Here is a 23017-nt window from a genome sequence, read left to right as displayed (position 1 = left end):
GTAACATGAATGTTAAAAATTTCACACAGAATAACAATAAGGTAATACTGTTACTGAATTAAGTCCTATGGACCCTAGCTTCTCTGCCTGGACAGGGGACGGTTCTTGTTTTGCTTTATTCAAGAAGCAGAGTAATGAAACGGAAGCTGAGATACCTCAACAGATAAAATTTCTTCAATGGACAAAGAATGAGGAAGTTCACAGATGAACTTCTCACCCATGTGGTGATAAGGATTTACTTTTAAAAAGTAAAGACAAAGGAAGGAAGAGTGAGGCTAGTGATACAGAAGCATATGCATTAGTCCTCCAGGGAAGGGGCAGGGCTTTTTCAAAGGAGTGGGGTGCCTACATTTATCAATCCTTTTTGAACAATAATGCCCATTTATGGGCACTGGTAGCGGTGTCGTTTAACACTCTAGGTAGCAAAATAAACATATAATGAGACTCACAATCTCTTGGAGTTCTGATTGCTCACCATCTTGGACCCAGCTATTTCTTTCTTTCTTTTATTATTTTTGTTTGTTTGTTTGTTTACTTTTTTTCATTTGTTTGTTGCTTCCTTTCTTATCTCTGGACCCTTTACTTTAGAGATTTATGGTAACTCTTGCTAAATGTGCAGGGTGATAGGTTTTGAGCAAAGACTGGAGCAAATTTTGAGCAAAGATTGGGGCAGCTTTGCCAATGGTATTTGGTAAATGATGATTCTCATAATATACATCAGTATATTGAGAAAGGGAGATGAGAAAGGGAGATGAGAAAGCTCTGGTCAGAGGGACTTGCTTGCTGGGTCCCATGAGACTCTAATAATCACAATTGAAGAGGTAAGTTCTTGGCCAGCTGTCTCCCCAGGGCACTGCACAGAGAGGAGATTGAAACACACACCAGACCTCCTGTGAAAGTGGCCTATTACCATGTTCAGGAGATTTTGTCTGAAAGGGAAACTTCCTGTTTGGCACACATCTTACAGCCTTTGGTGATTCTCTCAACAAACAGAGCCCAGTGGGCCTAATGTCACCCTCCCATTTGCTTTCTCCAGTTCCTGAAGAAAGCACCCCAAATTTTGAGAATGCCACCCATCATTCTTCTCTATATTGCCTTCCTCTGTTGACCTGTGGAACGTACGCTTACACTCAGAGGTGTGTGTAATTTGCATACTTTAAAGGCTGCTAACTGAAGATCGGGTTTCCAATCATCTCAATCTTAGGTGCTAAGTCAGGTCCTTCATTTTAGGACATTGACAGATCTGATCATACCCTTAACAACTGAAAGACACTGATAATGAAATTTGCTGATGCTTGGACAATATGAAAATTTTCAAAGAAAAGCAAAATCTAGGATCGTCTTAAAATGACTAGATTCATCTTGTTTATCACCACTCCTTCAAGACTGGGAGAGATGACTGTTTTGTCTAGAGTTAGATAAACAAGAGACAATTAAGTTAAATGCAGAAACAACAGAATAGATTCCAAACAAAAGAATAAGATAATATATCATAAAATGACCATAATCAAATGGATATAAATTAATTACCCAGTAAAGAATTCAAAATAATATACTGAAAGATGCTCACCAAGATAAGGAGAAGACTGGATGAACAATGTGAGAACATAAAACCACAGGAAATATAAAGAAATACTGCATGGAAGTCAGAGGACTGAAGAATGCAAAACTGAACTGAAATATACAATAGACTATTGTAGTGATAAACTAAAAAGAGCATAGAAAGGATTAACAAACTCAGCAAAAGGGAAAATGACTGCACAAACATTAAGGTAAGGGAATTATAAGACAACATCATGTGGACAAATAATCACATTATATAGGTTCCAGAAGAGTGAGAAAGGGACAGAAAACTTTTTTGAAGAAATAATGGCTAAATTGTTCCCTAACTTGGGAATGGAGACAGACATCCAGATTTAAAGAGCCCAGAATTGCAAATAAAATTAATTCAATGAGACCCACACCAAGAAACATAATTAAAACATCAAACATTAAAGACAGGAAGCGTCTTAGAAGCAGCAGCTTGTTACTTACAAAGGAACCTGTTATAAGAACATGAGGAGCTTTGACAACAGTCACATTGCAGGCCAGTAGGTAGTGATATGGTAAATTCACAATGCTGAAAGAAAAAGACTACTTTTACCAAGCAAAGTTGTCATTCAGACTTGAAGAGAAGAGATGAGAGTTTTACAGACATGCAAAATCTAAAGAAGTTTAACACCATTAGTCCAACCTTAGTAGAAATAGTAAATGGAGTTCTTTAGTGTTTAGAAAAGGTACTAATTAGTAAAAGGAAAACATAAGAAGTATAAAGTCTCAATGGTAAAAGTAAATATATACTGAAATTCAGAATAATTGAATAAACAAAGTAGGCAATTGGGCTTCCCTTGTGTCTAAACTGGTAAAGAATCTGCCTACAATGTGAGAGACCTGGATTTGATCCCTGGGTTGGGAAGATCCCCTGGAGAAGGGAATGGCTACCCACTCCAGTATTCTGACCTGGAGAATTGCATGGACTATATAGTCCATGGTGTTGCAAAGAGACAGACATGAATGAGTGGCTTTCACTTTCACTTTCAAAGCAGGTAATTAAAGGTAACATGGTTTGCATAAAAGTCAAGAGTCATGAAAATTACAACTATAATATTGTGATAAGCTATATGTAACATTAAAAGTTATGAAATGTCATACAAAGCATAAAACCTGTTGAGGAAAATAAAGTCAAAATATAGAGCGCATTCAAATCTTTGTTGTCTACTTAGACTGTGAGAGATATATATATTGTTATGTGCAAGCCTCATGGTAACCATAAAACAAAAACAAAACAAAAATCAAACCAAATCCATAACCAAATAAAAAAGTGGAAGCACAAAAGAGAAAAACATAAAAGAAGGAATGCAGGAAGAGAGCAAGAGCAGAGCAAAGCATCAGAGGAACTACAAAGTGGTCAGAAAAGAAGGAGCAGAATGACCATAAGTCCATGCATCAATAATCACTTTTAAAGCAAATGTATCAAATTTTCCACTCAAAAGACAGGATGGATGATGAATGAAAAGCAAGACCCACCACTCTCATACCTACAAGTGATTCCAGGCAGGTGTAAGGACACACAAACTAAAAGTGAAAAGATGGAAAAAGATATTCCATGTAAATAGAAACCCAAAGAAAGCTGGAGTGACTATACTAATATCAGATAAAATGGACTTTAAAACAAATACTGATAGTAAGAGATAAAGAAGGGTACTGCTTATTGATATCAGGAAAAATACAGTAAGAAGAAATAACATTTATTAATATATATACACTCAACATTTGTTGTTTTTATTGTTTCATTGTTTAGTTGCAAACTCATGTCCAGCTCTTTTGCAGCCTCATAGACTATAGCCCACCAGGCTCCTCTGTCCATGGGATTCCCCAGACTAGAATACTGGAATAGGTTGCCATTTCCTTCTCCAGGGTATCCTCCTGACCCAGGGATCAAACCCACGTCTCCTGCTTCGCAGACAGATTCTTTACCAATGAGTCACAGGGAAGCCTCCACTCAACACAGAATCAACTAAATACTTTAAGCAAATATGGACAGGAATAAAAGGAGAAACAGTCAGTAATATAATAATAGTAGGAAACTTTAAGTACCTATGTATTTCAGCAGATAGATCATCCAGGCAGAATGTCAAAAAAGAAACATTGGCTGTAATGAAACCTTAGGCTTGATAGATTGACCCATATTACAGAACATTCCACCCAACAGAAATAGAACTCACATTCTTCTCAAATGTATTTGAAGCATTCTCCTGAGTAGATCATATATTAGACCACAAAACAAGTTTCAACCAATTAAAGAATTTCAAAACCATATTCAACATCTTTACTAAACCAAATAATATTAACCTGGACATAAATTAAAAAAAGAAAATGGGAAAAATCAATAATATGTGAAGACTAAACAAGGTACCACTAAATAACTGTGTGCCAACAAAGAAATAAAACTCAAAAAGGACCTTGAGAGCAACAAAAATGGAAATACAACATACTGAAATTTATGCCATGCAGACAAAGCAGTTGTAAGTAGAAGTTTATGGTGATAAATCACGATTTCAAGGAAAAGCTAAAAAAAAAAAAAAAAAAATTCTAGTCTATACTAGGAAAAAGAAGAACAAATGAAGTCCAAGTTAGTAGATGAAAGGAAGTATCAAAAGTCACAGTGCTATCATGTATACTATCATGTAAGAATTGAATCGCTAGTCTATGTCTGACGCAGGATATAGCATGCTTGGGGCTGGTGCATGGGGATAACCCACAGAGATGTTATGGGGAGGGAGGTGGGAGGGGGGTTCATGTTTGGGAACACATGTAAGAATTAAAGATTTTAAAATTAAAAAAATAAAAAACTATAAAAAATAAAAATAAAAAAATAAATGTTATGCAGTCAAAAAAAATAAATAAATAAAGACAGTGCCAGCCGAAAAAAAAAAAAAAAAAAAAGTCACAGTGAAAATAAATGCAATAGAGACTAAAAAGGTAATAGAAAAAGATCAGTGAAGCCAAGAAATCGTCCTCTGAGAAAATAAACAAGATTAACAAACTTTTAGCTCAAAACTCTTCAAAAAAAAAGAGCAAAAAGATTCAAATTTTAAAAATTAAAAATTAAAGACAATATGTTGCAGCTAATACTACATAAAACAAAAGATTATAAGAGACTATTATAAACAAGTATACATGAACAATTTGGAAAATCTGAGAGAAATGAATAATAATCTAAGAACATAGAACCTTCCAATACTGAATCATAAAGAAATACAAAACTTGAAGACTGAATCAGGAATCAAAAAGCTTCCAGCAACCAAAAGTCCAAGACCACTAGTTTCCCTGGTGAGCTATACAAAACATTCAAGAAGAATTCCTATAAATCTTCAAACTCTTCTGAAAAATAGAAGAGGAGGGAAATTTTTCCATCAATATTTTATGAGGCCAGCACTGTTTTCATACTGAAACAAATAAGAATAGCACAAAGAAAAATAAAAGAAATGTTATGGTTTTGATGAATTTTGATGCAAAAGTCTTCAGCAAAATATTAGCAAGCCAAATTCAACAGTACACAGCCATAGGTAAGGTGTTGGAGAAGTAGGTGGGTGTGGAGTACATCTCTCTCCATGGATGATGCATCAGGAATACATCTTCAGTTGCAGAAGTTCTCTCAGAACACCAGTTGAAAGTGGGCAGGAGTCCCTGAACACTGAAAAGGAATGTATAGATTGATGCAAAACTTGGCAGGACAAAGGAAAGAGGAGAGTGATAAAGACTGAGCCTGCATCCAGGGTATAAGGGAACTGAGGCATCAGTCAGATCCTCACAGCAGGGCAGTATGTTGGGACAGTGGAGGCTGCAGGAGAATGCAGCAGCTGATCTATGACAGTCTGAATGGAATGAGAACCACACAGACAATCCTTGGGGCAGCCCCTCCCTTCCCTGGACAAGGACACAAGTCTCCTGGAATGTGTGGCAGCTGGGAGCTGGAGCCTATAGACTGGAGAGCAGTCTCAGGGTAAGGTCTGTTGTTGACTATGGGGAAACAACTTGAGGGGACGTCAGGGAGGAGATTGTGGTGGAAAAGGCCAGACAGCTGTGGAGGCAAGGCGATACTGCTGAGTCATGGGCAAGGGGTGGAAGCCATCACTGTGGCCTCTCTCCCCCCATGCCAGCACCAGCAGCTGACCAGTTGGGGAAGACCCAGGGAGGGTGGCCTTTTAAGTACCTGATGCAGTGAGCAATAGAGGAGGACCCCAGCCAGGGGAGCCCTTTAAGTACCTGGTACACCAATAGAGAAAGGACCCCAGTCAGGGGAGGCACTTAAGTGCCTGACATGCTGAACAACAGAGAAGGACCAGCCAGAAAGTCTCTTTGAGCGCCAGCTGCCTGAGGCTAGAAAAAGTCTACCCTGCAATCCAAGCAGCTGCACCTCCTCCATTCTTAATTCTCAGTGAGGCAGAGGTGCCAGAGGCTTGAAAAAATCCTAGTAGCACCATATCTCCTGTACCAATGGCTTCTGGCTCCCCTGGGTACCTGGCACTGTTAGAGGCCCTGTGTTCCAAGCTGCCACACCACCGCCACAGTAGATCCCCACTGCTGCAGAGCTGCCAGAGGCTAGAGAAAACCCAAAGAGAACCGTGTCTCCTACTCCCCTGACCTCCAGCTCCCCTGCACACCTGGAGCTGCCAGAGCACCTGCGATCCAAGCAGCTGCACCACCTCCACACCTGGGCCTCCCTGGAGCGGAACCCAATCCTCCAGGGCAGCCTCGGGAGCAAACTCCTGAGGACAACCCACATGTAGAGGTGGAGATAAAACCACAATTGAACCCCAGGGGCAGTGTGGCTAGGGAAGTGGATTGAAAACTTTCCTATCAACTGTACAAGCTGCAGATTAAAGCCAAAAATTCAACTAGGCAAACTCTGTGTCTTTGAAATGTATAAAGGGACAATGAGAATTCCCACAGAAGACACTAACTCTGGCAGCTGTGGACATTGGAGGCAAGAATACGCAGCCATAGGGCCAGAATCTGAGCTCAGAACCTGATAGCAGGTTCAGAGACCAGCTCAGTATTGGAGGGCATCCTAGGGATGCAGAGGTGGACTGTAACTCACAGCAAGGAAAAGGACACTTGAGAACCAAGATCAGAGAAAAACTATTATTATTATTATTATATTTTGATTTGTTCTCCAAAGAAGACATACAGATTGCTAATAAACACATGAAAAGATGCTCAACATCACTCATTATGAGAAAACTGCAAATCACAACTATAGTGAGATATCACCTCACACCAGTCAGAAGGACCGTCATCAAACATCTACAAATATTATAAATGGATGTTGAATTTTGTCAAAGGCCTTCTCTGCATCTATTGAGATAATCATATGGCTTTTATTTTTCAATTTGTTAATGTGGTGAATTGTGTTGATTGATTTGCGGATATTGAAGAATCCTTGCATCCCTGGGATAAAGCCCACTTGGTCATGGTGCATGGTCTTTTTAATGTGTTGTTGGATTCTGATTGCCAGAATTTTGTTGAGGATTTTTGCATCTATGTTCATCAGTGATATTGGCCTGTAGTTTTCTTTATTTGTGGCATCTTTGTCAGGTTTTGGTATTAGGGTGATGGTGGCCTCATAGAATGAGTTTGGAAGTTTACCTTCCTCTGCAATTTGCTGGAAGAGTTTGAGTAGGATAGGTGTTAGCTCCTCTCGAAATTTTTGGTAGAATTCAGCTGTGAAGCCGTCTGGACCTGGGCTTTTGTTTGCTGGAAGATTTCTGATTACAGTTTCAGTTTCCGTGCTTGTGATGGGTCTGTTAAGATTTTCTATTTCTTCCTGGTTCAGTTTTGGAAAGTTGTACTTTTCTAAGAATTTGTCCATTTCTTCCACGTTGTCCATTTTCTTGGCATATAATTGCTGATAGTAGTCTCTTATGATCCTTTGTATTTCTGTGTTGTCTGTTGTGATCTCTCCATTTTCATTTCTAATTTTATTGATTTGATTTTTCTCCCTTTGTTTCTTGATGAGTCTGGCTAATGGTTCGTCAATTTTATTTATCCTTTCAAAGACCCAGCTTTTGGCTTTGTTGATTTTTGCTATGGTCTCTTTTGTTTCTTTTGCATTTATTTCTGTCCTAATTTTTAAGATTTCTTTCCTTCTACTAACTCTGGGGTTCTCCATGTCTTCCTTTTCTAGTTGCTTTAGGTGTAGAGTTAGGTTATTTATTTGACTTTTTCTTGTTTCTTGAGGTATGCCTGTATTGCTATGAACTTATACCTCAACATAATAAAAGCTATATATGACAAACCCATAGCAAACATTATCCTCAATGGTGAAAAATTGAAAGCATTTCCCCTAATGTCAGGAGCAAGACAAGGGTGCCCACTTTCACCGCTACTATTCAACATAGTTCTGGAAATTTTGGCCACAGCAATCAGAGAAGAAAAAGAAATGAATCCAAATTGGAAAAGAAGAATTAAAACTCTCACTGTTTGCAGATGACATGATCCTCTACATAGAAAACCCTAAAGACTCCACCAGAAAATTATGAGAGCTAATCAATGAATATAGTAAAGTTTCAGGGTATAAAATCAACACACAGAAATCCCTTGCATTCCTATACACTAATAATGAGAAAGTAGAAAAAGAAATTAAGGAAACAATTCCATTCACCATTGCAACGAAAAGAATAAAATACTTAGGAATATATCTACCTAAAGAAACTAAAGACCTATATGTAGAAAACTATAAAACACTGATGAAAGAAATCAAGAGGACACTAATAGATGGAGAAACATACCATGTTCATGGATCAGAAGAATCAATATAGTGAAAATGAGTATACTACCCAAAGCAATCCACAGATTCAATGCAATCCCTATCAAGCTACCAGCGGTATTTTTCACAGAACTAGAACAAATAATTTCAAGATTTGTACGGAAATACAAAAAAACCTCGAATAGCCAAAGCAATCTTGAGAAAGAAGAATGGAACTGGAGGAATCAACTTGCCTGACTTCAGTCTCTACTACAAAGCCACAGTCATCAAGACAGTATGGTCCTGGCACAAAGACAAAAATATAGATCAATGGAACAAAATAGAAAGCCCAGAGATAAATCCACACACATATGAACACCATATCTTTGACAAAGGAGGCAAGAATATACAATGGAATAAAGACAATCTCTTTAACAAGTGGTGCTGGGAAAACTGGTCAACCACTTGTAAAAGAATGAAACTAGATCACTTTCTAACACCGCACACGAAAATAAACTCAAAATGGATTAAAGATCTAAATGTAAGACCAGAAACTATAAAACTCCTAGAGGAGAACATAGGCAAAACACTCTCTGACAAAAATCACAGCAGGATCCTCTATGATCCACCTCCCAGAATTCTGGAAATAAAAGCAAAAATAAACAAATGGGATTGAATTAAAATTAAAAGCTTCTGCACAACAAAGGAAACTATAAGCAAGGTGAAAAGACAGCCTTCTGAATGGTAGAAAATAATAGCAAATGAAGCAACTGACAAACAACTAATCTTAAAAATATACAAGCAACTTATGCAGCTCAATTCCAGAAAAAAAAACGACCCAATCAAAAAATGGGCCAAAGAACTAAATAGACATTTCTCCAAAGAAGACGTACAGATGGCTAACAAACACATGAAAAGATGCTCAACATTATTAGAGAAATGCAAATCAAGACCACAATGAGGTATCACTTCACACCAGTCACAATGGCTGTGACCCAAAAATCTACAAGCAATAAATGCTGGAGAGGGTGTGGAGAAAAGGGAACCCTCTTACACTGTTGATGGGAATGCAAACTAGTACAGCCACTATGGAGAACAGTGTGGAGATTCCTTTAAAAATTGCAAATAGAACTGCCTTATGACCCAGCAATCCCACTGCTGGGCATACACACCAAGGAAACCAGAATTGAAAGAGACACATGTACCCCAATGTTCATCGCAGCACTGTTTATAATAGCCAGGACATGGAAACAACCTAGATGCCCATCAGCCGATGAATGGATAAAAAAGCTGTGCTACATATACACAATGGAGTATTATTCAGCCATTAAAAAGAATACATTTGAATCAGTTCTAATGAGGTAGATGAAACTGGAGCCTGTTATACAGAGTGAAGTAAGCCAGAAAGAAAAACACCAATACAGTATACTAACACATATATATGGAATTTAGAAAGATGGTCATGATGACCTTGTATGCGAGACAGCAAAAGAGACACAGATGTGTAGAGTGGACTTTTGGACTCAGAGGGAGAGGGAGAGGGTGGGATGATTTGGGAGAATGGCATTGAAACATGTATACTATTATGTAAGAAATGAATCGCCAGTCTGTGTTCGATGCAGGATACAGGATGCTTGGGGCTGGTGCACGGGGAAGATCCAGAGAGATCTGGGGTGGGAGGTTGGAGGGGGTTCATGTTTGGGGACTCATGTACACCCGTGGTGGATTCATGTCAATGTATGGCAAAACCAATACAGTATTGTAAAGTAAAATAAAGTAAAAAGAAAAATTTAAAAAAATAATAAACCAAAATAAATTAATTAATTAAAAATTAGAAAATTAAAAATAAAATCAAATTTTGTAACACACACAAAAAAAAATCTACAAATAATAACTGCTAGAGAGGGCATGGAGAAAAGAGAAGCCTCTTACACTGTTGGTGGGAATGGAAATCGATACAGCTGCTATAGAAGACAGTATGGAGATTCCTTAAAAAGCTAGGAATTAAACTATCATGTGCCCCAACAATCCCACTACTGCGCATATACCTTGAGAGAGCCATAATTGAAATCGACCCATGTGCCCCAATGTTCACTGAAGCACTATTTCTGATAGCTGGGACATGGAAGCAACCCAGATGCCCATTGACAGATGAACAGATAAAGAAGCTGTGATACATATATACAAATGAATATTACTCAACCATAAAATGGAATGCATATGAGTCAGTGCTATTGAGGTGGATGAACATAGAGCCATTAAAACAAAGTGAATTAAGTCAGAGTAAACTAAGTATCATACATTAACATATATATATGGAATCTAGAAAGATGGTACTGATGAACCTATTTGCAGAGCAGCAATGGAGACACAGACATAGAGAACAGAATTATGGTCTCAGGGAGGGGGGCAAGGAGAGGGTGGGACAAATGAAGAGAGTAGCAAGGAAACATATTCACTACTATATGTCAAAGAGCCAGCCAGTGGGAATTTGCTGTATGACTCAGGGAGCTCAAACCAAGGCTCTGTGACAACCTAGAAATGTGAGATGGGGTGGGAGGTGGGAAGGAGGTTCAAGAGGGAGGGGACACATATATATGTGGCTGATTCATGTTAATATATGGCAGAAACCAACATAATATTGTAAAGCAATTATCTTTCAACTAAAAATAAGTTAACTTAAAAAAATTCAACAGCACATTAAAATGATCATGTATCATGATAAGGGCTTCCATGGCAGTGCTAGGGGTAAAAAATCCATCTATCAATGCAGGAGACTTATGAGATGAGAGTTTGATTCAGGGTCAGGAAGATCGCCTGGAGAAAGGCATAGCAACCCACTCCAGTATTCTTGCCTGGAGAATCCCATGGACAGAAAAGCCTGGTGGGCTTCAGTCCTTGAGGTCACAAAGGGTCAGCCAAGATCGAAGTGACTTGGCATGCACACACACATAACATGAAGAGAGGGATTTGTTTCAAGGGTGCAGGAGTGAGTCAACATCTGTTACTCAATATGTTACACCCCATTTACAAAAAATGATAAAAATATATTCATCTCAATAAATTAAAAAATATTTGAAAAAATTCAAATTCATTTATGATAAATACTCTTAACAAAGTAGACATGGTGGAACATACTTCAACTTAATATGGTTATATATGACAAACCACAGTTAACATCCTACTCAACAGTGCAGGGACTTCCCTGGCAGTCCAGTGGTTAAGATTCTGAGCTTCTACTATAGAAATCATGGGTTCAGTTCTGGTCAGGAAACTAGAATCCTGCATGCTGCATGGTGTGCCCCAAAACAAAAAATATGCAAAACAAAAAAAAGCAAAGTAAAGATGGATGATTTCCTTCTAACATCTGGCAACAAGACAAGGTTGCAAATCTTGCCACTTTTATTCCAAATGGTATTGAAAGTCCTAGGCATAGCAGTTAGGTGGTAGAGATAAGTTATCTAAATCAGAAAGGAAAAGTCACTATATGCAGAAGACATGATTTTGCACATAGTAGAAAACCGTGAAGTTCAGTTCAGTTAGTTCACTCACTCAGTCGTGTCTGACTCTTTGCGACCCCATGAATCCCAGCACACCAGGCCTCCCTGTCTATCACCAACTCCCGGAGTTCACTCAGACTCAAGTCCATCGAGTCAGTGATGCCATCCAGCCATCTCATCCTCTGTCGTCTCCTTCTCCTCCGCCTCCAATCCCTCCCAGCATCAGTCTTTTCCAATGAGTCAACTCTTCCCATGAGGTGGCCAAATTACTGGAGTTTCAGCTCTAGCATCATTCCCTCCAAAGAAATTCCAGGGCTTATCTCCTTCAGAATAGACTGATTGGATATCCTTGCAGTCCAAGGGACACTCAAGAGTCTACTCCAGCACCACAGTTCAAAAGCATCAATTCTTCAGCGCTCAGCTTTCTTCACAGTCCAACTCTCACATCCATACATGACTACTGGAAAAACCATAGCCTTGACTACATGGACCTTTGTTGGCAAAGTAATGTATCTGCTTTTCAATATGCTATCTAGCTTGGTCATAACTTTCCTTCCAAGGAGTAAGCGTCTTTTAATTTCATGGCTGCACCATCTGCAGTGATTCAGTCCTAAAATTTGAATAGACCATGACTAGCCACGGTAACCTTGAGAAAGAACAAAGTTGGAGACACCATATGCCTGATTCCAGGACTAAGATAGACAAGATACAAATGAGCAGTGAGCATTTGTGTCAGAATATAAAAAGATGTTCAAAGAATTTGGATATATGCTTATGGACACAAAACAGTTTGAAGGAGTCCTCCAACAGGCAAATCTAGGACAATCTGAAAGTCATATGTAATGTTCAGTTCAGTTCAGTTCAGTTCAGTCGCTCAGTCGTGTCCGACTCTTTGCGAACCCATGAATCGCAGCACTCCAGGCCTCCCCGTTCATCACCAAATCCCGGAGTTCACTCAGACTCATGTCCATCGAGTCCGTGATGCCATCCAGCCATCTCATCCTCGGTCGTCTGCTTCTTCTCCTGCCCCCAATCCCTCCCAGCATCAAAGTCTTTTCCAATGAGTCAACTCTTTGCACGAGGTGGCCAAAGTACTGGAGTTTCAGCTTTAGCATCATTCCCTCCAAAGAAATCCCAGGGTTGATCTCCTTCAGAATGGACTGGTTGGATCTCCTTGCAGTCCAAGGGACTCTCAAGAGTCTTCTCCAACACCACAGTTCAAAAGCATCAATTCTTCAGTGCTCAGCCTTCTTCACAGTCCAACTCTCACATCCATACATGACTACTGGAAAAACCATAGCCTTGACTAGACGGACCTTGGTCGGCAAAGTAATATCTCTGCTTTTCAATATGCTGTCTAGGTTGGTCATAACTTTTCTTCCAAGGAGTAAGCGTCTTTTAATTTCATGGCTGCAGTCACCATCTGCAGTGATTTTGGAGCCCCAAAAAATAAAGTCTGACACTGTTTCCACTGTTTCTCCATCTATTTCCCATGTAATGTTAATTAAGGATTAAAACACCTTTTAGTGTAATAGGAAAATTTGGGTCCATATTCATATAAATACATGAAAATATTATTTTGAAGTGAATAAATATATTGAATGGATCTATTAAAATAAGGTTATAAAAGATATATACACATAGTGAATATATTGAAAATTGAACTAGAAAGGTTATGTATACATAAAACTTCTCCCCAAATAATTATTGAGATGAGTAGAGAAAGAGATATTAGAGTATAGACTTTAATCACCTAATCAAAATGACTTTTTTCAAAAATATAAAAAGTTGGAATCATGTGCTGTTAGGATGCAATGGAGCACACAGACTCAGCAATATTTCTGTGGTGCATTTAACAAGATACATAACCTCAGTCTAAGCATTGGGAAACATTACATAAACCTAAACTGAGGCACATCTTCCAAAATAATCAACCTGAGACTATAAAACTTTTGAATGTCAAAAATGCCACACACAAAAAATGTAGTCAATTAAACTAAGGAGATAGGAGTACTAAAGGCAGTGGTTGGTTCTGAAGTGGATCTTTTTGCTTAGAGTGCCAGTACCGTGATGAAGGGGAAATTGGAACCTGATAAAAGAATTAGATGTTAACACCATATTTTTGTTTCATGTTATTGAAGGTCTGTTTTAAGAGAATTCAGTTTTCTGTAAGAGTTATACATTGTAATTATTATTATTCAACTGGTTTAGGAAACAAAATTTGTTTCTCATGTCATTTCTCTAAGTATGAGTTTGTTACTAATTTAAACAAAAGCCCATTAGACAGTGTACTAGAAATATGTAAATATCAATCTAGAGTTGATGTATTCTATATGCTTCATGTTGACCTGTTTTAAATTTGTTACCAAAGTAAAAACAATTCTGACTTTTAATTAACTCAATCAACCTTTGTGTTTATTCTTTCAGTTTTCTATATTATCCCTAGTATGTATCATTTTCTTAATAATAATTAGTTCTTCTTACTATAATGATTATAATCTTGACAGTGTTGTAAATAATAAGGATAGTAATAAAGAGTAAGTTGTACTTAAATAGAGCCTTTTTGTCAACAAGCACTGTTTTGTTTAACATATTCTCAATCATGCAACCTGCTTAACATCCCCTATTTATTAGATGTCTGTTATACTGAATTTGTGGAGAAGGCAATGGCACCCCACTCTAGTTCTCTTGCCTGGAAAATCCAATGGACGGAGGACCCTGGTGGCCTGCAGTCCATGGGGTCGCTAAAAGTCGGACACAACTGAGCGACTTCACTTTCACTTTTCATTTTCATGCATTGGAGAAGGAAATGGCAACCCACTCCAGTATTCTTGCCTGGAGAATCCCAGGAATGGGGGAGCCCAGTGGGCTGCCGTCTCTGGGGTCGCACAAAGTTGGACACGACTGAAGCGACTTAGAGGCAGCATACTGAATTTGAATAGAAATGGGCTTATTCTTTTATTACTAAGTGAATTTAAAATAGAGCACTCTCCACTTTATAGCCACTTGGCAATAGCCAAGCACTCTTCTTGTCTATTCTGTAAGTGAAGAAGTAAATAATTCACAGCATGTTATTGAAGAGTGCTACTTTGATACTGATTTTATTCCTTTTAACTAAGAAATACAATTTAATTTCAGACGTTCCCATGGCATAAAGTTTTTTAGCAGTTGCAGCATAGATGAATTTAAACATACAACTTCACAGCCTAAATTGGAATGTCTTCAGAATCAAACAGTTCCAAAAGTGCTTCCACAAGGAAGACAATCAATTTGCGGCAATGGAGTTTTGGAACCACCTGAACAATGTGACTGTGGTGCCAAGGAGGTTAGTGAAAAAGACTGATATTTGGTTTTGTGTTTGTCACATAATCTTACAAATGTAGATGTGACATAATTTTTTTAGTTGCTCCATATAGTCAAACATCTAAGATGGGAAGCTGTGGGGCATGTGATAACTGGCTCATCCAAATTTGAAGTTGAACAATCTAAGAATAGGGTAAATGCAGCATGGGTTGAACGAAGATTTTCCTTACTGTGTAAATATTACCCACCTTTCTGTATCATAAACATCAGTTCCAACAGGAGTATAATTATCACCTAAATTATCCATGAATTCCTTTAAAGTGACTGATTTAAATCACTGAGTTATTAAATGTATGCTGTTGTTCACATCTTCATCTTCTACTTCCAGTCCTTGCATCGGGGGAACTTCATTTATTTTAGCTTGGTTTCAAATTGAATTAAAGAACAGAGACATCACTCTGCCCACAAAGAACCATATAGTCAAAGCCTTGGATTTCCCAGTAGTCGTGTATGGATGTGAGAGCTGGACCATAAAGAAGACCGAATACCAAAGAATTTATACTCTCGAATTATAAAGTTGGAGAAGACTCTTGAGAGTCCTTTGAACTGCAAGGAGATCAAACCAGTCAATTCGAAAGAAAATCAACTCTGAATAGTCATTGGAAAGACTGACACTAAAGCTGAAGTTCCAATACTTTGGCCACCTGATGCAAAAAAACCAACTCGCTGACAAATACCCTGATGCTGGGAAAGATTGAAGGCAGGAGGAGAGGGGGACAACAGAGGATGAGATGGTTGGATGGCATCACCAACTCACTGGATAGGAGTTTGAGCAAGCTCTGGGAGATGGTGAAGGACAGGGAAGCCTGGCATGCTGCAGTCCATGGGGTTGCAGAGTCAGAGATGACTGAGCAACTGAACTGAACTGATAGGTTAATGGATTATAATAAATGCACCACCACATCTGTTACATTCCAGTGTTGTGTTATTTTTGGTCAACTCTCATCTCTCATTTTGGAGTCGCTTTTTATGAACATTCTTGAGCATATTAACCACCTCAGTCAGTTCAGCCACTCAGTTGTGTCCGACTCTTTGAGACCACATGGACTGCAGCACACCAGGCTTCCCTGTCCATCATCAACTGCAGGAGCTTGCTGAGACTCATGTCTATCGAGTCGTGATGCCATCCAACCATCTCATACTCTGTTGTCCCCTTCTCCTCCAGCCTTCAATCTTTCCCAGCATCAGGGTCTTTTCCAATGACTCATTTCTTTGCATCAAGTGGCCAAAGTATTGGAGTTTCAGCTTCAGCATCAGTCCTTCCAATGAGTATTCAAGACTGATTTCCTTTAGGATGGACTGGTTGGATCTCCTTGCAGTCCAAGGAACCCTCAAGAGTTTTCTCCAACACCACAGTTCAAAAGCATCAAATCTTCGGTGCTCAGCTTTCCTTTTTTTAATATAAATTTATTTATTTTAATTGGAGGTTAATTACTTTACAATATTGTATTGGTTTCTTTTGGACTCTGTGGGAGAGGGAGAGGGTGGGATATTTTGGGAGAATGGCATTGAAACATGTATAATATCATATATGAAATGAATCGCCAGTCCCGGTTTGATGCATGATACTGGATGCTTGGGGCTGGTGCACTGGGATGACCCAGAGGGATGCTATGGGGAGGGAGGACGGAGGGGGGTTCAGGATGGGGAACACGTGTATACCTGTGGTGCTCAGCTTTCTCTATAGTCCAACTCTCACATCCGTACATGACTACTGGAAAAACCATAGAGTTGACTAGACAGGCCTTTATCAGCAAAGTAATATCTCTGCTTTTTAATATGCTGTCCAGGTTGATCATAGCGTTTTTTCCAAGGAGCAAGAGTCTTTTAATTTCATGGCTACAGTCACCATCTGCAATGATTTTGGAGCCCAAAACTGTAAAGTCTTTCATTGTTTCCATTGTTTCCCCATCTATTTGTCATGAAGTGATGGGACAAGATGCCATGATCTTAGTTTTCTGAATGTTGAGTTTTAAGCCTACTTTTTCACTCTCCTCTTTCACTTTCATCAAGAGGCTCTTTAGTTCTTCTTCTCTTTCTGCCATAAGGGTGGTGTCGTCTGCATATCTGAGGTTATTGATATTTCTCCCAGCAATCTTGATTCCAGCTTGTGCTTCATCTAGCCCAGCATTTCTCATGATGTACTCTGCATAGAAGTTCAATAAGCAGGGTGACAGTATAAAGCCTTAACGTACTCCTTTCCCAGTTTTGAACCAGTCTGTTGTTCCGTGGTTGGTTCTAAGTGTTGCCTCTTGACCTGCATACAGATTTCTCAGGAGGCAGGACAGGTAGTCCAGTATTCCCATCTCTTTCAGAATTTTCCACAGTTTGTTGTGATCCACACAGTCAAAGGCTTTAGCGTAGTAAATGAAGCAGAAGTAGATGTTTTTCTGGAGTTCTTGCTTTTTCTGTGATCCAGTGGATGTTGGCAAATCTAGGTCTTTAGTCTAGATTTCCATTATACATTGAGTGCTGTCAAAATATACTGCCTACTGCAGGCTCTCTCCTTGATTCCAGATTTTCGATATTAGGTGATCACATCACTGATTTTGTTTTATTTTCCCCAATATTAATATTTAGTGAGGGTTTAATATTTCATCTTCAGTAAATTCACTTGCTGTTTTTCATTAACATGTTTATATGTGAAGCATAACACATTCTTCTTGATGAAACATGAAAAAGAAAAAATGATTATTATCTGATTCTTATAGATTTACAAGTGTTAAATAAGAATAGAATCTGGAATATACTTTAGTAATATGCCATTAGTGTAACTGCATTTTTTTTTTTTTTTTTGCCTTTCTTTTCCGTGGGGATGGTCTTGATTCCTGTCCTCTGTACAATGTCACGAACCTCATTCCATAGTTCATCAGGCACTCTATCTATCAGATCTAGGCCCTTAAATCTATTTCTCACTTCCACTGTATAATTATAAGGGATTTGATTTAGGTCATACCTGAATGCTCTATCGGGTTTCCCTACTTTCTTCAATTTCAGTCTGAATTTGGTAATAAGGAGTTCATGACCTGAGCCACAGTCAGCTCCTGGTCTTGTTTTTGTTGACTGTATAGAGCTTCTCCATCTTTGGCTACAAAGAATATAATCAATCTGATTTCAGTGTTGACAATCTGGTGATGTCCAGATGTGTACAGTCTTCTCTTGTGTTGTTGGAAGAGGATGTTTGCTATGACCAGTGTGTTCTCTTGGCAAAACTCTATTAGTCTTTGCCCTGCTTCATTCCGCATTCCAAGGCCAAATTTGCCTGTTACTCCAGGTATTTCTTGACTTCCTACTTTTGCATTCCAGTCCCCTATAATGAAAAGGACATCTTTTTTGGGTGTTAGTTGTAAAAGATCTTGTAGGTCTTCATAAAACCGTTCAACTTCAGCTTCTTCAGCATTACTGGTTGGGGCATAGACTTGGATAACTGTGATATTGACTGGTTTGCCTTGGAGACAAACAGAGATCATTCTGTCGTTTTTGAGATTGCATCCAAGTACTGCATTTCCGACTCTTTTGTTGACCATGATGGCTACTCCATTTCTTCTGAGGGATTCCTGCCCGCAGAAGTAGATGTAATGGTCATCTGAGTTAAATTCACCCATTCCAGTCCATTTTAGTTAGCTGATTCCTAGAATGTCGACGTTCACTCTTGCCATCTCTTGTTTGACCACTTCCAATTTGCCTTGATTCATGGACCTGACATTCCAGGTTCCTATGCAATATTGCTCTTTACAGCATTGGATCTTGCTTCTATCACCAGTCACATGCACAACTGGGTATTGTTTTTGTTTTGGCTCCATCCCTTCATTCTTTCTGGAGTTACTTCTCCACTGATCTCCAGTAGCATATTGGGCACCTACTGACCTGGGGAGTTCCTCTTTTGGTATCCTATCATTTTGCCTTTTCATGCTGTTCATGGGGTTCTCAAGGCAAGAATACTGAAGTGGCTTGCCATTCCCTTCTCCAGTGGACCACGTTCTGTCAGAACTCTCCACCATGACCCACCTAACTTGGGTTGCCCCGCAGGCATGGCTTGGTTTCATTGAGTTAGACAAGGCTGTGGTCCTAGTGTGATTAGATTGACTAGTTTTCTGTGAGTATGATTTCAGTGTGTCTGCCCTCTGATGCCCTCTTGCAACACCTACCATCTTACTTGGGTTTCTCTTACCTTGGGCGTGGGGTATCTTTTCACAGCTGCTCCAGCAAAGCACAGCTGCTGCTCCTTACCTTGAACGAGGGGTATCTCCTTACTGCTGCCGTTCCTGACCTTCAACGTGGGATAGCTCCTCTAGGCCTTTCTGCGCCTGTGCAGCCACCGCTCCCGGGTTGCTCCTCCCAGCCACCGGCCCTGGCCTCGGGTGTGGGTGGCTCCTCCCAGCTGCTGCCCCTGGCCTTGGGCTCAGGGTGGCTCCTCAGGGTCACCGCCCCAGGCCTCGGGCGAGAGGTGGCTTCTCCCAGCTGCCCCTGACCTCAGACGCGGGGTGTCTCCTCCCTGCAAAATGGCTGTCTGGGGAGGCCTTACAAATGGCTGTGAAAAGGAGAAGCAAAAAGCAATGGAGAAAAGGAAAGATATAAGCATCTGAATACAGATTTCCAAAGAATAGCAAGAAGAGATAAGAAAGCCTTCTTCAGCGATCGATGCAAAGAAATCGAGGAAAACAACAGAATGGGAAAGACTAGAGATCTCTTCAAGAAAATTACAGATACCAAGGGAACATTTCATGCAAAGATGGGCTCGATAAAGGACAGAAATGGTTTGGACCTAACAGAAGCAGAAGATATTAAGAAGAAGTGGCAAGAATACACGGAAGAACTGTACAAAAAAGATGTTCACGACCCAGACAATCATGATGATGTGATCACTCATCTAGAGCCAGACATCCTGGAACGTGAAGTCAAGTGGGCCTTAGAAAGCATCACTGTGAACAAAGCTAGTGGAGGTGATGGAATTCCAGTTGAGCTGTTTCAAATCCTGAAAGATGATGCTGTGAAAGTGCTGCATTCAATATGCCAGCAAATTTGGAAAACTCAGCAGTGGCCACCGGACTGGAAAAGGTCCATTTTCATTCCAATCCCAAAGAAAGGCAACGCCAAAGAATGCTCAAACTACCGCACAATTGCACTCATCTCACATGCTAGTAAAGTAATGTTCAAAATTCTCCAAGCCAGGCTTCAGCAATATGTGAATGGTGAACTTCCAGATGTTCAAGCTGGTGTTAGAAAAGGCAGAGGAACCAGAGATCAAATTGCCAACATCCGCTGGATCATGGAAAAAGCAAGAGAGTTCCAGAAAAACATCTATTTCTGCTTTATTGACTATGCCAAAGCCTTTGACTGTGTGGATCACAAGAAACTGTGGAAAATTCTGAAAGAGATGGGAATACCAGACCACCTAACCTGCCTCTTGAGAAATCTGTATGCAGGTCAGGAAGCAACAGTTAGAACTGGACATGGAACAACAGACTGGTTCCAAATAGGAAAAGGTGTACGTCAAGGCTGTATATTGTCCCCCTGCTTATTTAACTTATATGCAGAGGACATCATGAGAAGAGCTGGACTGGAAGAAACACAAGCTGGAATCAGGATTGCCGGGAGAAATATCAATAACCTCAGATATGCAGACGACACCACCCTTATGGCAGAAAGTAAAGAGGAGATAAAAAGCCTCTTGATGAAAGTGAAAGAGGAGAGTGAAACATTTGGCTTAAAGCTCAACATTCAGAAAATGAAGATCATGGCATCTGGTCCCATCACTTCATGGGAAATAGACAGGGAAACAGTGGAAACAGTGTCAGACTTTATTTTTTGGGGCTCCAAAATCACTGCAGATGATGACTGCAGCCATGACATTAAAAGACGCTTACTCCTTGGAAGAAAAGTTATGCCCAACCTAGATAGCATATTCAAAAGCAGAGACATTACTTTGCCAACAAAGATCCGTCTAGTCAAGGCTATGGTTTTTCCTGTGGTCATGTATGGATGTGAGAGTTGGACTGTGAAGAAGGCTGAGCGCCGAAGAATTGATGCTTTTGAACTGTGGTGTTGGAGAAGACTCTCGAGAGTCCCTTGGACTGCAAGGAGATCCAACCCGTCCATTCTGAAGGAGATCAGCCCTGGGATTTCTTTGGAAGGAATGATGCTGAAGCTGAAACTCCAGTACTTTGGCCACCCCATGCGAAGAGTTGACTCATTGGAAAAGACTCTGATGCTGGGAGGGATTGGAGGCAGGAGGAGAAAGGGACGACCGAGGATGAGATGGCTGGATGGCATCACAGACTTGATGGACATGAGTCTGAGTGAACTCTGGGAGTTGGTGATGGACAGGGAGGCCTGGCGTGCTGCAATTCATGGGGTCGCAAAGAGTCGGACACGACTGTGTGACTGAACTGAACTGAACTGTAACTGCATTATGTTTCATTTTATAAACAACATTATACAAGTATCCAGGTATAATAAAATATCAGTAATAAATTACTATTCTATAAGAAAATAATAACTTAATTAATTTTGGCAGAAGAGATATATTCCCCTTATAGTTACATTTACAACATACTGCTCAAAATACTTAATGTAAAATAAAAATATATATATGTAGATATATATTTATATATATAACAGAAACATTTTAGCCCTTCACATATTTACTGGGATTAATGTGGAAGAAAATATTATACAGAAGCTCTTGGAACAAATGGCAATTTTCAGATTTCAGAATATCACAGTAATAAAAATATTTTTTAAAACCTGCCAAAATAGAAATAAGTCGTCATGACAAACTGCAAAACAATATAAAATATATTAGTGGCTAGGGGCTAATATTATTAATACAAAAGTGCTTAGCAATAAAAAAATAAATAGAATATCTCAACAAAAAGTATGCATAAACATATAAACTAAATTGTGAAGATATATGAAATTGAAACAGATATAAACATGTAGTTATTTGTGCCTATTCACTTTATTCATTTTAAAATATTACTTATCAATATTTTATTGGTTTAATGTCCAATTAAAATAAATAAATTTATTTTTAAAAATAAAATAAAATTAAATTTTTAAATATATTACTTCTCAGTCTTATATCACTCTTACACTACGAGACAACTCTCTAAAGAGAAGGAAATAAATGTGTATTATGAAAGAGTTCTTAATATCTTTTAATTCTTTGAACTAATAACTTTTAGAATCAATCTTTAATATACAAGGGCTAAAAAGTGAAAAAAAATTTCTTTGAAAAGACACAACCACAATATGCTGTTGTTATTTGGAAACCTCTATTTTGTCACATCCAAAAACATTTAATAGTCACAGAATATCTTGAGGAGAATTGATAAGACAGATAAGTAATTTCCTAGTGGCTCAGACGGTAAAGAATCTGCCTGCAATGTGGGAGACCCAGGTTCGAACCTGGGTTAGGGATTAGGAAGATCCCTTGGAGAAGGGAATGGCTACCCACTCCAGTATTCTGGCCTGGAGAACTCCATGAACAGAGGAACCTGGCAAGGCTACAGCCCATAGGGTCACAAAGAGTTGAACACGACTGAGCAAGTAACGCGCGCACACACACACACACACACACACACACAAATGAAAAAAATCTCAAAATATATTGTCCATATATTTATGAACACAAAAAGATTGAAGTAAATTGCATTACATTTTTAACAGTCAAATTCTTGAACATAGAATCATGAATGATTTCATTACCACATTTTTCTATATCAAAATACATTGTCTAGGTGAAGTGGTGTTAAAAATAGATAGACATAAAAATTATACTGCGATTGTAATTTGAGACATGTCTTAAGATATTATAACAATAAGTAAAGTGATTTAGTTCAAATTACTTAACTTGATTACC

The 23017-nt window shown here is 39.0% G+C and overlaps 1 protein-coding gene across 1 annotated transcript in view; it reads left to right on the top strand.

The window, feature by feature from the left end:
• The window catches only part of LOC128068267 (A disintegrin and metallopeptidase domain 3-like), a 128281-nt gene that overhangs the window by 63489 nt on the left and 41775 nt on the right, over positions 1–23017 (top strand). Inside the window, exon 12 of the mRNA XM_052661391.1 lies at positions 14929–15115. Within this exon, the coding sequence (XP_052517351.1) occupies positions 14929–15115 (187 nt within the window). The remainder of the gene's footprint in view (positions 1–14928; positions 15116–23017) is intronic.

This window comes from Budorcas taxicolor, chromosome 24 (assembly GCF_023091745.1).
Source record: "Budorcas taxicolor isolate Tak-1 chromosome 24, Takin1.1, whole genome shotgun sequence".
NCBI classification, from domain to species: domain Eukaryota; kingdom Metazoa; phylum Chordata; class Mammalia; order Artiodactyla; family Bovidae; genus Budorcas; species Budorcas taxicolor.
Note: the sequence above shows the minus strand (reverse complement) of the source record. Positions and strands in the feature narration are given on the sequence as shown.